General features: G+C 36.4%; 1 protein-coding gene across 2 annotated transcripts; it reads right to left on the reverse strand.

Annotated features, from left to right (window-relative positions):
- Positions 1–1,322: 1,322 nt before the first annotated feature.
- figla (folliculogenesis specific bHLH transcription factor) lies at positions 1,323–13,438 on the reverse strand. Of its 2 annotated transcripts, XM_008417668.1 has the most exons (7): positions 13,389–13,438; positions 13,081–13,284; positions 10,485–10,631; positions 9,971–10,060; positions 8,219–8,368; positions 4,543–4,605; positions 1,323–1,752 (listed from the first exon to the last, which is right to left on the reverse strand). In XM_008417668.1, exons 2-6 carry the CDS (start codon positions 13,264–13,266, stop codon positions 4,591–4,593), a joined length of 588 nt encoding a protein of 195 aa, XP_008415890.1. In that variant the 5' UTR covers positions 13,267–13,284; positions 13,389–13,438; the 3' UTR covers positions 1,323–1,752; positions 4,543–4,590. The 2 variants fall into 2 exon arrangements, with proteins under 2 accessions (XP_008415890.1, XP_008415889.1); XM_008417667.1 differs by lacking the exon at positions 13,389–13,438 and having other exon boundaries at positions 13,081–13,380.
- Positions 13,439–14,154: the final 716 nt, after the last annotated feature.

A 14,154-nucleotide genomic window follows, 5' to 3' on the forward strand; every position in this document is an offset into this window, starting at 1 on the left:
CTAATCATGTTATGTTTTCACTAGCTGAATGCAAAATAAAAGGAGGGCTGTGGTATGAAAATAATACCTCAGCCATTAGCTGAGTGAAAAATCATAAAGCTGGGCTGCAGTGTCATGTAAAATTAACCTTTATTTAATGCTTTATAAGTAGCTAGAATGTTATTCTCTCATTAAAGTATACCTGGAGTCTTGCTTTGATTCTTTCATGCATGTTTGAGAGATCCTTAACCATTCAGGGATGTCTAAATACTTGCTCTCACAAAACCCCGCCCATTTCCACAAAGCTCCTCCCCCTATTTTCTCAGTAAAATGCAAAACATTAAAGGGTTAACAGAGGAGCCATGTTGTAATAACTTCCTGAAGGTGGAGTTTCAGAAAGAGCAGGAGTTTTTAAACACCTCAATTTAGAGGTATTAAAATACAAAGTCAAATTTCTTTGTCATATTTCATATTCAGCATAATATTAACAGCTGAAGGTAAGAGAGTTAACCGATAGTGTCATTTTATGGCACTAACTGACTGGAAAACAATGCTGCCCCTGTAAGGTGTGTTCTGTCAAGCTAGCCAGGTTGCTATGTGCCTGTATCCAAGGAGTGGCTTTGACTGGTCCCTCTGCAGGTCTGATTGGTGAAGTGCTGCACAGATGTTGGTCCTTCTGGAATGATCTTCTCCCCACAGAGTTCAGGTTTGCAGCCATCTCACTCACAAAGACATTTCTCCCCTTCGCAGACGGCAGGCCATCTCCAGGAAGAGTTCTGCTGGTACCAAACAACTTCCACTTACAGATGATGGAGGCCATCGTGCTCACCAGGGCATTCAAAGCAGATTTTTTTTTGCACCCTTTCCCAGATTTGTGCCTTGAGACAATTCTGCCTACAGAGTTCATTTGGTTTAATGCTTTGTTTATGTTTATGTAGACAGGTTCCTGGCTTTCCAAATCCTGCACATTCAATTTAACTTATCAAGTGGAGAGAGACCTTAAAGATTATAACTGGAAACAGGATACAACCGAGCTCAATTTTGAGCTTGATAGGAAAGGCTTTTCTCTGCTGCCTTCACACTGAGCAGCCATGCTGAGCTCATCTTCAACAAAAATGTTGTTGTAGCTCTTTTACACATGAAATGTCCTGAGTTTGTCCCAGAAAAATACAGGGTATGTCATTCATTCATCCCAAACTGGAGCATGGTTAAGTGTTAGTGGAAGATGCATTCATTCAAAGTTTGTCATTAAATAAAAAAATAAAATAAAATAAAATAAACACAGCAGTGTTCAGGTCAAAGTGTAAGAAAGTGAGCTGAACTCATGAACTGAGTATCAGAGGTCAATTACTCCACAGTTTTAATGATGACAACCAGCCTCACTGTAGTCATTACACTTAATTTTTTTGTAAATATATTCTTCCACTGAAATGACTAAGTGCTATATAATGCAGTATGTCATGCACAGTAATTTAGGTTTTGATAATTTTACAATTCCTGTGGTAAGTTTTAATAAAAAGTCAACATTGCAATTCTTGTTCTCATCTTTACTTATCCAGTTTAGACCAATGAAGCCAATGGCTCATCCATGAAGTAAAACACTGATGTCCAACCAACATATTTCTTGACCTTTACTACAACGTAAATGTTCTCCATCCAGTGGGCTTAAATAGAAAACAAAACAGTTACATTTACAATTAAATTTAGATTTGAACAAAATAAATAAAACCAAAGAAAAAAGGTTTCTTCTCAATGATTTCTTCGTAGCAGCTCCTGAAAACAACAGAGATATTAGATTTCTATCCAATCAGTTTAGTTATAGTGACTACCTTAGAATATGTTTATTTTCTTGAGATTCAGGAAAGCTTTGTTAAAAACAGCAAAGTGTTTAACGTAGCAATCACAAATGTCCACATTTTAAAGGGATTTTAAAAGACCGGCCAACACTGAGTCATACATCATAAAATATGTATTTTTAACGTTTTTCTCAATAAAAATAAACATTGTAAATGAGAACTAGCAATTGTCTTATTTGATTAAAGGTGATTTGATTAAAATGTGATAATAAATTAGAATATTAGTTCTAATCAGCAGGCATGTGCAGAGGGGGGAGCTGAGGGTGCTTGAGCACCTGCCCTTTTTGCCCCTTGCCCCCAAGTGCCCTTTTGGTCAAATTTTTTATTGTTTTTGTATCATTTCCTAAGCCCTTTTCTGACACATAAAAACATGTGCTAAAATTCTTTGCTTTTTGTTTTTTTTTTGTATAACATAATAAGCCGGTCACCTTGTTACCTTTGACCTTTTTCCCGTGACGCATGACGTAATTGCCTCTCGCGCAGGCGGCTAACTGCGGAGCTCAACGCAGATGACAGAACAGTTTTTGGTGAATTAAAAAACGTTTTTGGTGAATAAAGTGCAGCTGCTTGTCAGATGACGGAACACGTTAACGTATCGTTTCTGCTTCAGCTCTGAGTCGCGGTTTAAGCAGAGAGGTAATGAAATACAACAGACACTGACCGGCCTCTGCGTCTGCCTTTCTCTGAAGAACTACTGAGTGGGAGGAGACAGCCAGGTGAGGAAAAACTGTTCTTATCCATCGATCCAGTATTTCTATCAAACAGATATTAGGCTGTTGTTGTTGTGCTATTAGCTAGCTGCTAGCTAACGACTTTGCTAGAAAAGCTAGATAACTAAAAAGCTTCTCCCCTGTATCTTTAATGATATTCTTTAGTATTGCTAATGCAATAAGGGCACATCACCCGTCCAAAACCGATCATCTCCATAATGGATATATGTCCAATCTCCTAATTTCCTTTCCTGCATAATGTACATTGCATTTATTCTGGCGTTAGGTAAATGTATCTCGAAGGAGAATAACACTTAAATAAAAGTCCAACAAGGATATTCATTTAGAATTAAAAATAACTCGCCCAGAATTACCATGATAGATATAATGAATGTAATAAAAGTGTCATTAATGAAGGGGAAAAAACTCAATCCAGACTTTAAGTTTAGGGTCTGGTTCGCAGAGTATGCAGTTAAATTTGTTTCCCAATTATTCAATGGAAAAAAAACAACAACCTCAGTTAAGTAAAATAAAATTGTAATCAAAACCTTTGGAATTGTAATGATTCCTGTAAAAAAAAAGTTGTTTAAAATACTTAAAAAAAAAAAATTAAACTCATTTTTACCAAAGAAACATTTATTTGCACACATCAGAAATCTTTTGTTGTGATTTTAGGCCCTGCTCAATACGTCATGTGAGAATCACAAGCAAAACTGAGTCATAAACAAAAACTTAGAATAACAAGAAAAGATTTGACAAGCGCAAATAAGTTTGTTTTGCAAAAAAGAAAGTCAACTTCATGAGTCAAAAATGTGTCATTTAAATTTTTTAAAAAGTTTTTTTTAAGCAAAACTCAGTAGGCTTTTCTCATGGTGACATGCATTAACAATTCAATATTTGCTTTTGTTTTTTTCATTTTTCTGCAGTTCCACGTTAAAGTTTGATGCAGCTCTGCTTTCCTGAATGGACCATCTTCATCTCCACTGCAAGTGTAGCAAACAGGCAGCTCTTTTTTATAGATTACAGTACACTAAAATGTTGCATTGTGCCTTTGTTTATATTTTTAATAGTGTAATTCTGTAAAGACAAAATATGTCTGGTGGTCTAGCTCTGATTTACATATCTTGCTAAATTGCCGGTTTGAATATTGAAATACTTTCCTAAACAAAATAGACCTGCAGAAAGAAATAAAATATCTTGCATAGGCATAGTGTTATGCTCTATATGGAGATGTTGTTAGCTTTGATTGTATATGTCACATTTTTGTAATTTATCATTGATTATTAAACTCTGAAAGCTGTGTGGCTTTGTTAATATTCTGTCCTAGAATGAGGTTAGATGTGCCCTTTTTTTGTTGTTGAGCACCTGCCCCTTTAGTGGCCTCTGCACGGCCCTGCTAATCAGACAAGGCTCATCAGAAACATTTAAAGAATGGGACGTCATTTTGTCATTTGCGATTCCACTCATGCTAGTCTGTGGCAGCAGTTAAAGTTCACTGCCACAAGAGGGCAGCAGAGGAACGCCTTTAAATTCAGTAGAAAACCAGCTTCACTGTGGTACCAATATTTTAGGAAAGAATATGCAGATTTCTAGGGAAAAGAAAAGTGGAAGAAGTTTATCTTATCAGTTTTTGACCACATATAAGAGTAACACAGTATGCGCTAGATCTATTAAACTGCTTTTTTCTTAATGTTTAAACAAATGCCAAAAATCTCCAAAAAGTTTTGTTTAAATCACTATTTTTTTTTATAAGAGCACCTTATAAAAATTAATATTTTTTTATAAGGTGCTCTGATTTTGCTGTAAAAATTAAACAACTTAATAATCCCAGACTAAAAAAAATAATGCTTAAAAGTGTGGGCTTTCACATATTTTGCAATCTCAAAATGTTTTTATAAACTCAAATTTGGAATTTCAGTCACTATTGATCAAGTTCAAATCTATATATTGATGAGACTTGTAGGATAATAAAATTAAAAATAGGAGATAATTCCAACCTGGCAGATGTTTTAACGCCAGTTCAACCAATCCGATCAAAGCGCCCATCAAGGCTGAGACATCTGTTAAATAAAGCAGACAGAAAAGGAGATAAAGTTCACACATTTCTTAGAAGATAACACACAAAGAAAACCAAATAAAAATCACTTTCAATAATTAATATTTGAAGCTGAAACATCCTCATCCGTATCAAGGCTCTTATGTCGATGCCATTTTGTCATCTCTGGTGTAAAACACAAACTTGCATTAAAACCTAAAAATATGGGTGCAAGATCAATTCTGTTAACAGAACAATGGTACAAGTTTGACTTCTGTGGGGGGAAAAGTAAAAAAAAAAAAAAAAAGAAAATCATGGTCTCTTCACCTTAAATTATACAATCAGACCACAGGCACTTGTGAAGATAGTACGACTGTTTTTCAGATGTCAGACAATCAAACGCTTTGTGCTGATTGCCAGTCATAATTGAAGTGCATTTCTGCCAGATCACTTTTGGAATCAAACATATGTGATTGCCCATTGTTGGCAGAGTTCATCTCTGGAGAACCGTAAACAAAGGCTGCACGTCTTTGTTAGGAAGACTGCAGTTTTTTTTTTTGCCTTCACACGATTGTGTTTAGATCATTTCTGATTAATACTAAATTATAAATTCATTCAATTTGTTTTCAGAAACATTTATTACAAACTGAAAAATTTTAGTTTCACAAACATTCTTTAATTGCTTTTGTAGTTTGACAAACTCCAGTGGTGTAAATGTGTTATTGGAGGAAAACTAAAGAAACAAATGCCCACAGGATCCCTTTGTCAAACGCATCTAATTTTCCTTCAAGATTCGTCTGTCAGACAATGTGATATGCTTCCTGAATAACAAGCCTTACATTCGCAGTGAGCTGCAAGACCTGCTGAACAAGAAAAATTCAGCCTTTCAAGGGAGAAAATTAAATTAGGTGTTGAGGACTAAACCAACCTTATATTCCAAGTGAGAGACAGCAGAGACATATACAGATGGAAGCTATGAGTTTAGGATTGTGTTTGACGAGTTTAAAGCTGCCGTATGCAACTTTTATTTAAAAATAAATAAAATAGATGTTTTACATATTTGTTAAATCTGTCACCATGTCGTGATCTGCCTCTCCTAGTGCTCCTACTGTCATTGGCAGAAATACATGACTGTCAAAAACAACCCATCACAGGCAGGAGGGTCTTGGCACTGTCAATCCTGCTCGTCTACGTGCTGCTCACACCCTCCCCTTTGCTCTCTGCTCTCCTACAACGAGTTCCCCACAACAGAGGCCAGTTAGCATGGCCACATTTGATGGTAAATAAACCGTTTTCCTGGAACGGTTAAGTAGTTTCCCTTCCATTAGGACATTTAGCAGCGCTACCACAATTATGATTGACAGCGCAAGTAGTAACATGTGCATTTGTTTACGTATTAACTTAAATGAAGTCGTCCTTAAACAGGCAGTGCATTGCGTTTACAAAAGCAAACGTGTAAACACAGATTCAACGTGTTTAATGCATGTTGAGCCAATAAAACTATAACTATACTCATTATCTGGGTATGCCACATGAGCTATGTCCATTACATATAGTAGACATTGACACTTTAGACTTTCTTCAACACAAAACTAACCAACTAGTTCAACGTGATAGTGAGATGAAACAGTAGCTTTATTGAAATATACCTGCCAAAAAACAAACAAAAAAACAAAAATGGGGGTGTGATTTGTGTCAGATTTAAGGAATATGTGAAGATGGACTGCAAACAACTTGAGTGACAAAAATAGATTTGTGTTGATTGACTTTAAGAAAAAAACAAAGTGAGCTATTCTTTTCACTGCAGTGTAAACGTGGGTTAAGTTTTAAACTTCTCAGCTTCAAATGTGTTTTCTTTCAGAATAAGACTAAAAAAAAAAAAAATTTAGTTTTACTTACACAGAGATCCAAAAAAGAAATGTAAAAACACAAATGTGCCGATATTGTATTATTGCTGATCTAAAATCTCAGAGATTCCCATCTGTTAAACTTTAAATACATAAACTTAAAAGTTTTATTTAAAGCCTTTTATAAACAAAGCAATAAAGAATTAAAATTATACTGAATAAAACTGAACTGCATACAGTGCAACATTTAAACAGGTAGTTTTTGACTCTGAATCAGTGTCTTTATTATGTGGTGGGAGTAAACTCCAGTCTTGGGAAAGTTGTGCTCCCCACGGCGCTAAGGCGTGCAGAGGGTACAGAGAGGTAGATGACCTGAGGGGGGAAGTGGCCATGTAGAGCTTTACATTTTAGAAACCGTTTACCCCCCTGCTCCCCCGAGTCAAGCTTTACTGTATTTTTTCCAAGTTTTAAGTTTTTCCTCTGCAGCACTTATTCAGGCACAAACCACTGCTGAAACTCAAAAGATGACAAGGTAGAGGACAGACTGAGGTCATTCTGGACACTTTTGTCCTCCACTTGCCTGTTAATTTCTTCAATATGCCTTCTGAGCTGGAATGAAGACTGGACAGCATATTAGTAAAAACCAAACGACTTAAAATACAGAGGAAGGTTTAAAAAAAAAAAAAAAAAAAAAAAAAAAAAAGGAAAAACACCATTTGGCATGTGTGTCGAACCGTACTGAATATTTTCGCTACAAATACGAGTAGCATTAAACCTCTTGACATTTGTTGTTGCTCTAAACTTTGAAATTTGTTAACTAAATTTTTAATGACAAACTTTCTTTTTTTAGTAAAAACCCCCATTTGTTTTCTCCAATAATGTGCATGACAAATATGTTTAGTAAGCATGAAAAAGAAATTAAGATTTTTTTATTTTTTAAACTTGGAAAATAAAACAGTCACACGCTGGCTAGCACTCCTTAGAGGAGGAAACAGGAGAAAAAACGTTTAAAACTTTTACAGTTTTGTAATGCAATCATAGCATTTTTATATTAGTTTTTTTCCTTTACTAAAATGCTTTACAGAAGATTTCTTAACCCTTTCATTTCAGATTCCCTAAACGAGTTGATATGGGGAGAATAAACTCCCTCCTCTTCTGGTGCTGAGAGGAAACAGCTTCTTTGATTCAGGGGAAAAAATGTTATTTCCAGAGACTACGGCACCATAACACCAAGGACCAACGTATTAGAGTCGTTAGGATGAGCCACATCAGCCTTTAGCACAGAGACATTTATAGTCTCTGTTTTTATGACAAACACTGATTATATGAAATAGAAATTGAAACTCAAAGTTTACCATGTTTTATGCCAACAAAGCAGATATTTTAGAGGCAATTCTAATAGAACTAGACATCATGAGATCCAAGATTATTCAGAAGACATGGCATGGCACTAATTGTCCAGGTGTGATTTTGCCGACGTACATTACTTTATCCCAGAGGATTATTTCCAGAGCACAAGTATTGAATAAAAGTAATGTGAACTTATTTTCATTTAGAACATGCAGGAAATAATTCCGCTTTGACATTTGTGGCCATCGCTTTGAATTAGTTGTATAGGTTGACGAGGAATCAATCTTTTTCATTTCTTTCTCTTTTTTCCCCTTTTAAATGTGAAACATTTCGCAAGCAATGGAAAATTAACTCAATCTTACCGAAAGGAGAATCTTCTGGTTTTTCAGTTCAGAATACAATAAATGAGGAAAAATAATATTTGGAAAACTGAATAAATACCGGCGCTTGATCAGGAGCAACTTGGATGATGAGCTGGTATGCAGGCATCATGCAGTGTTGCAACACCAGCCTGGGCATTTCACCGTCCTCTGGCGCCGGTTCTGGAGGCAAAGTGAAGCCGTCTTCCAGGTGGTCGTCTATGTTCAGCAGCTTTTAGGGGGAAAACCCCAAAACAACAACATTGAAGTTAGGACTTCTTTCTGCTCTAAAAGTTTGCAATGTCTCTCAATTAGGAAAAATATGAAGTATGACTTTAAAGACGAGCATAGCATCTGATGGGGAGTGAGATCTAGGCTTTGTCCAGGCCATTTTTCTGCTAATATGCATCGTTAGTCAGTTTGGTGTGGATAATTCAATCAGTATTAAAAATAGGACTTTATAGAGATTTTCATGCAAAATGCAGCTCAAGTTGAAGCTGAAGAACAAACATTTTGTAAACCATCAAACAGTCGCACACAAAAATCGTAAGCAAATAAAAAAAAATGGACAGCTAAAATAAAATGCCACAGAAAAAAATAAAAGCTTACATATATGTGAATTATTAGAGATGAATAAAGTGTGAACTATATGCATAATTTTTTTCTTAGTAAAAATGTGATCTATGGTTTGGCTGTAGGTTTAGATCTACATGAGAAAACCTTTTTGGTCGTCTTTAGACCGTCCTGCCAGTGATCAGACAAAAATAATTTATGATAAAACACTGCCAGCTAATCTGTTTTTGTTTTTTTTTAGCAGAGTGCTTCTACAGTTTTTTCCTAATGCTGTGCATATTTGATACTTTTGGTTGTTTTGCCCTTTTAAAACTTAAATCCATTTGTGTTATTTTGATTGTAATAAATGGGGGTAAAAGTAAACATAATTGCAATGTAAACAGGTGATTAGGAAAATAGGTAAATAATGCTGCCTGTATAGTGCAGGTAGCCATTCAGTCTGCCTGCACTAAACAGCTCAAGTGACAAAGTTTCAAACTACTTCCTGACTTCCTGTCACCTTGGTAGGTCAATGAAGCAGCAACCTGATTAGTGTGCACTGAGTTGACTGGGGATTTGAAAACTGTTAGAAATATATTGTCCACTCAGCTTGGCTTTACATCAAACAATGATGTCCCGAACAACTTGTAGTTGATAGTTGCAGCTATGAATAGCTTTATGAAGCTACATCAGAAAGTCGCAATGCAACGATTAGCAAAGGAAAGTATCACATGAAGAACTGCATTTTAACTTCCTCACAATTATTTTACAGCTTCAGGAGGTTTTAGGAGATCCACCAGTGCTAGCAAAGCACAGCCACCGTTAAAGAGGTCTGCTAGATACCCTGAGATCGTTTTTTTTTGTTGTTTTTTTTAATGGAAACCTCAAACTTCTCAAAACCTCCTAAAGAAATCCCAAATGACCGCTAGTTCTTTCTCTTCAAAGTTGTGGGTTGTGGATGGAGTAGTTGAGTGAATACAAAACTTATGTCCACTTTCTCGCTTATTCTGAGCTTAACATGTTCTTTGCAACGCAGAACAATGCGTCTCAATATTATTATAAAAGAAAGTAAAAAACTGATGTATTTTTTACCTGTTCAGAGTTCAAAAGGTTAGGGTTTTAACAGTAGAGAATCGGGCTAAATATTTATTTGCAGCAGAGTTGTTTAAACAAGATGTTTAACAAAGTATTTATCATTCTGATTTTTTTCTCCATCTATAACAAGGCAATTATTGCAGTAACAACCAGTAGTTTGAACTCGGTGTTCAAACAAAACACTCACATCATCCATTCTCCATAAGTCACTGCCCAGGCCTTCAGTCTGACTGTAAGTGATTGCATTCTTTAGGAAATCAGTCCCCATGCCATCATTCTAGGAAAAAAAAGAACAAGAAACCATTTCAAAACCAATCACAGTACCGTCCTTGGAGACAACGTCGTTGTTTAACTACAGTTCTACGGGGTTTAGAGTCCCAGTTGATGGCGTTCAACTAAAAACCAAGAGGTTGGAGTCCTTGTCAAACTGTGTTTTTGACTAAAGTCCCTGAGGGTTAGAATCCCAATTAAACAATGTTTAACTGAAGTCCTAAAAGGGGTTCGGGTTTTAATGTTTTTATCTTTTTTTTTTTTTATCTCTCTTTCTCACCGTTTATTCAATGTCACATGCTGTTTTTATTTTAATTATGTAAAGCACTTTGAAATGCCTTGCTGCTGAAATCTGCTATACAAATAAAATTTGATTGAGTGATTGAGACAACAGATGTGTGTTGTATTAAATCCGTGAATCAAATACCCACATTTTCAGTATCACGCAAAACGGCAAGCAGCAGCCGGATGTATTCGGTGGCGGCTTTAAGTGTGTCCACTTTGCTCGGCTTGCGGTCAGGCCGCATCAGTGGAACCATGCGCTTCAAACGGGAGAACATGGCATTCAGGTTCCTGATCTGCACGGAAACAAAGAGGACAATGTCATGACAAGAGGCAGCATGGCAAGAATAACGGCAAGTCTGAATATTCCTGCTGGGTGAGAAGCAGCAACATTTTTCAGTTTCATAACTTCAAAATAGCTACAGAAAAGGTCATTGTAAATAGGGCAGAAGTAACTGATCAAATTAAACTGCATTAAGTTTGATGCCAACGTTGTTTTTAAGTTTCAAAAAGACGTTTGGTAACACTTTATTTGACGGGGTGTGAATAAGACTGACATAACATCTGTCAAGAACATGAACGAGTCTTTATGATTGTCTGACTGTTGTCATGAATTGTCATTCGGTAAATAATTACACTTTTAATGCATAGTTGCTCTAAACGTTGCATTGAAAGTCCATTAAAAATTCCAACGTTGCATTAAAGTGTCATTATTTACAAAATCATGTGTTGTGTTGTAAATGTTCAAATGTTATTCTTGTGTTTTATATTTCTCTTCCCTTTCCTTCAGTCAAAGCAGTAAGTTTCACTTTTACAAGTCCACAATCCTTCAAGATGTCATCTGAACACTCTGACAGCATCCTGCAGATCATCATAAAAGATGTGTGACCCCTTTCTGTTGTGGAGGTGAAGGCTTTCATGGAATGAAAAATACTTCACCAAGGATACACACTTCCTTCAAGACGCTACTTTACAGATTTAATGGAGGAGAAATATGAGGCAACTCCTGACAGGGTGAAAAACAATCTCAACAATGTTGCATTAAAAATCACTCACCAAGATGCCTGGTCAAGCAGTTGCATCTGAACTGAGGAGCAACCCGTCACTTTGTTAATAGACTTTGAGCTCATTTCATACAATTTAATTACAAGGTTGCACAGCAGAAAAGATCAGGCTGGGCTGAAAAAGCAGCAGAGAAGAAGTCACACCATGAGGAAAACAACAACCTGGTTCTAAAGGTCGACAGTCGACTCTTCTGAAGCAAGTTGTCAATCCCTTTAAGAAAGCCGCCGTCTCTCTGAGTGGAGAGGCTTAAGTCTCCTCTGCTCTACCTCAACTGGGACAAAAGGCTCTAGAAGTCTGTGGGAAAACCTTCCTTTGATTGTCAGCTGTTGTTAAACATCTTAGCACAAGAGTTTGTTTCAAGATGGAGAATGAGACCAAATTTCATTCATAAATCCACAAACTAAAACGTATTTTATCAGAAGACATCCTGAAAGTAAAAGTCAAAGGTCAGGCTACTGCACTTCAAATCAGAAAGAGAAAGATGTGGACAGGTCAGCTTGTTGACGATCAAAATGCTGCAGATGAGAACCGGTTCCAGTGGTGAAAACAACATGAAGCAGATTCCCCACCATCACTGTACCTGATAAATCATCCAGCCATCAATCCCTGCAACATCAACTCCATCTGAGAGCCTCTTTTCAGCTGGAAGGATCATTGGTACAAAAAAAACTCCCAGTAAGTCTGACAGCAGAGCATGCAGAAATCCTGACATTCCTCCACTCCAATGTTTAAATGGGTTTGTGTTTTTGAGAATTTATTATGTTTGAGTAGTTTAGTTAGGAAAGGCTACATCTGCACTTATACTACTTGACCTGTTTAAGTATTGGTCCCAAAAGTGCATGAAGAATGTAACATGGTTTCATTTAATTTGTTAAATGTGTTGGACTTTATTTCCTTTAATATACTTTTAGTGGAGATTTCATGTCAAACTGTAAATCGGTTCACATTTCAAGTATTTTGTTATAGAGTTGTGCTCCATACGATGCTTTAAAGAAAAAACAACATTGCAATATTACCATTTTGTATTACTTTGGTGAAAATATTTGAATTCGTGCTTCACTTACATTGGATTAAACTAAAAAAAAAAATTGTTAGATTAATCGATAATCATTAGGTGTACCTCTAATTTATGCAAATATTACTTTCAAATAATTTCAGGAATAATTGCATTTTAAACTTAGTGGGATTTAATCTTCAGTTCAGAAACTTCTGAGACCACAATAGAGCCAATAGTGAGCAGCATCACTTGGGTTATTAGAACAATTTAAAATAAAAAATATTCTCAACTCACGTTTCTCTGTGATGTGTATGCTACAAGTCAGAGGTACAGCTCAACAAATTTGAATATCGTCGTCAGCTCCAAGTCCAAAAATGTTTTAATTGCCTCTGCTACACAATCTTGTGTGCATTTCTTTCCACCACTTCTCTTTCCATAAAATATTCCAGTAATAAGTCAGCAGTCTTCCCCATAGTTGTGGAGGAGAAGCTACATGTTCATGACTTTAGTAAAAATAGTTCTTAACTTAAGCTTTCTGATAAAGTGAACTTTATATTGTCGTTGGGTGTCCATGAAAGAAACACACTTGTTATAATCAAACTTCTGTTTTTTTTTTTTTTTTTTTTTAATTCGACTTAAATTCACCAACCGAGAGTCACACATTATAGTTTAGCATTACCCACCCTGAGTCGCTCCTTGGCGTTGACCAGCTCTCTCTTCTTCACGGTTTCGCTGAAGTCCTCGGCCACATAGTACAACCCGTCTCTGCTTCGCTTGAACTTCTCGATGCTGCAGTAGAGGGGCAGCGCGGACTCCCCGGTGAGCCGCTTCAGAATGTCACTCATTTGTTCTGGTTCTGGAACCTTCATTGTAGCAGCTCTCGTTCACTTAAGAGAAAAAAAAAAACCCACACGTACTCTTTTCACTTTATTTCAGTCGGCGCAAGTGAGTATGCCCTGAGTTTGACATCCGGGAGAGCAGAGGAACACACCTGGACTTCCCGTTGTGTTAATTAGCCTCGCGCCAACTGTAGCGGATCTTACCTGAATGACGCCCTCTGTGGGTGAGTTCAGCTCTGCCATTTTCTCTGTTTGAATTTTAAGATGCGCTTAACAAAACGTCACTAATTGTACTAGATGTGCGGATGGTTTACTACAAAACCACGCGTCAAATTTTGTATTAACTAATTTGCACACATTCAATTTCCACAACAGAATAGCACGAGTACATTTGGAAAACATTATTTTCCACAAACGTCAACGTCCCATAGAAGACAATTTATAAATGATCTTTTTGTAAAAGTTTTGTTTGTCTTAGTTTAATAACCTAAAAGAAGATATAAAGTGGTGTTTCTTTAACAATGATGATTTTCACATTTTCACAAATTTTATTAAATTGTGAAGTTGTCCTTTTGCAAAAGTTATGTAACATTTGTGGCTCGAGACAAGTTTTAATGATTTTCTTTTTTTTTTAGTTCTACATGTAAAAATGATCAACTCCAACAACTTTACAATGCCAAATAAATTGTGGCAACCATTGCTTGAATTATACTATTAAAGTTTATATTTTGATATGACAATATATATAAATATATATATATAAATTTCCTTCTCACCCTCCGCGGGTGGTCTCTTTCATCCTCTGAACTCGGGTCCTCTAGAGGCCTGGGAGCTTGAGGGTTCTACGCAGTATCTTGGCTGTGCCTAGAACTGCACATTTCTGGACTGAGATGTCTGATGTTGTTCCTGGGATCTGTT

Source organism: Poecilia reticulata, linkage group LG9 (assembly GCF_000633615.1).
Source record: "Poecilia reticulata strain Guanapo linkage group LG9, Guppy_female_1.0+MT, whole genome shotgun sequence".
Classification (NCBI taxonomy): domain Eukaryota; kingdom Metazoa; phylum Chordata; class Actinopteri; order Cyprinodontiformes; family Poeciliidae; genus Poecilia; species Poecilia reticulata.

Excerpts from the sequence above, each read along its gene's own strand:
- figla (XM_008417668.1), bottom strand. The coding sequence starts at position 13,266 with ATGAAGGTTCCAGAACCAGAACAAATGAGTGACATTCTGAAGCGGCTC. Across the intron at positions 10,061-10,484 it reads TTTTGCGTGATACTGAAAAT|AATGATGGCATGGGGACTGA; the intron begins GTGGGTATTTGA and ends TTTTTTTCCTAG. Across the intron at positions 8,369-9,970 it reads ACTTATGGAGAATGGATGAT|CTGCTGAACATAGACGACCA; the intron begins GTGAGTGTTTTG and ends TCCCCCTAAAAG.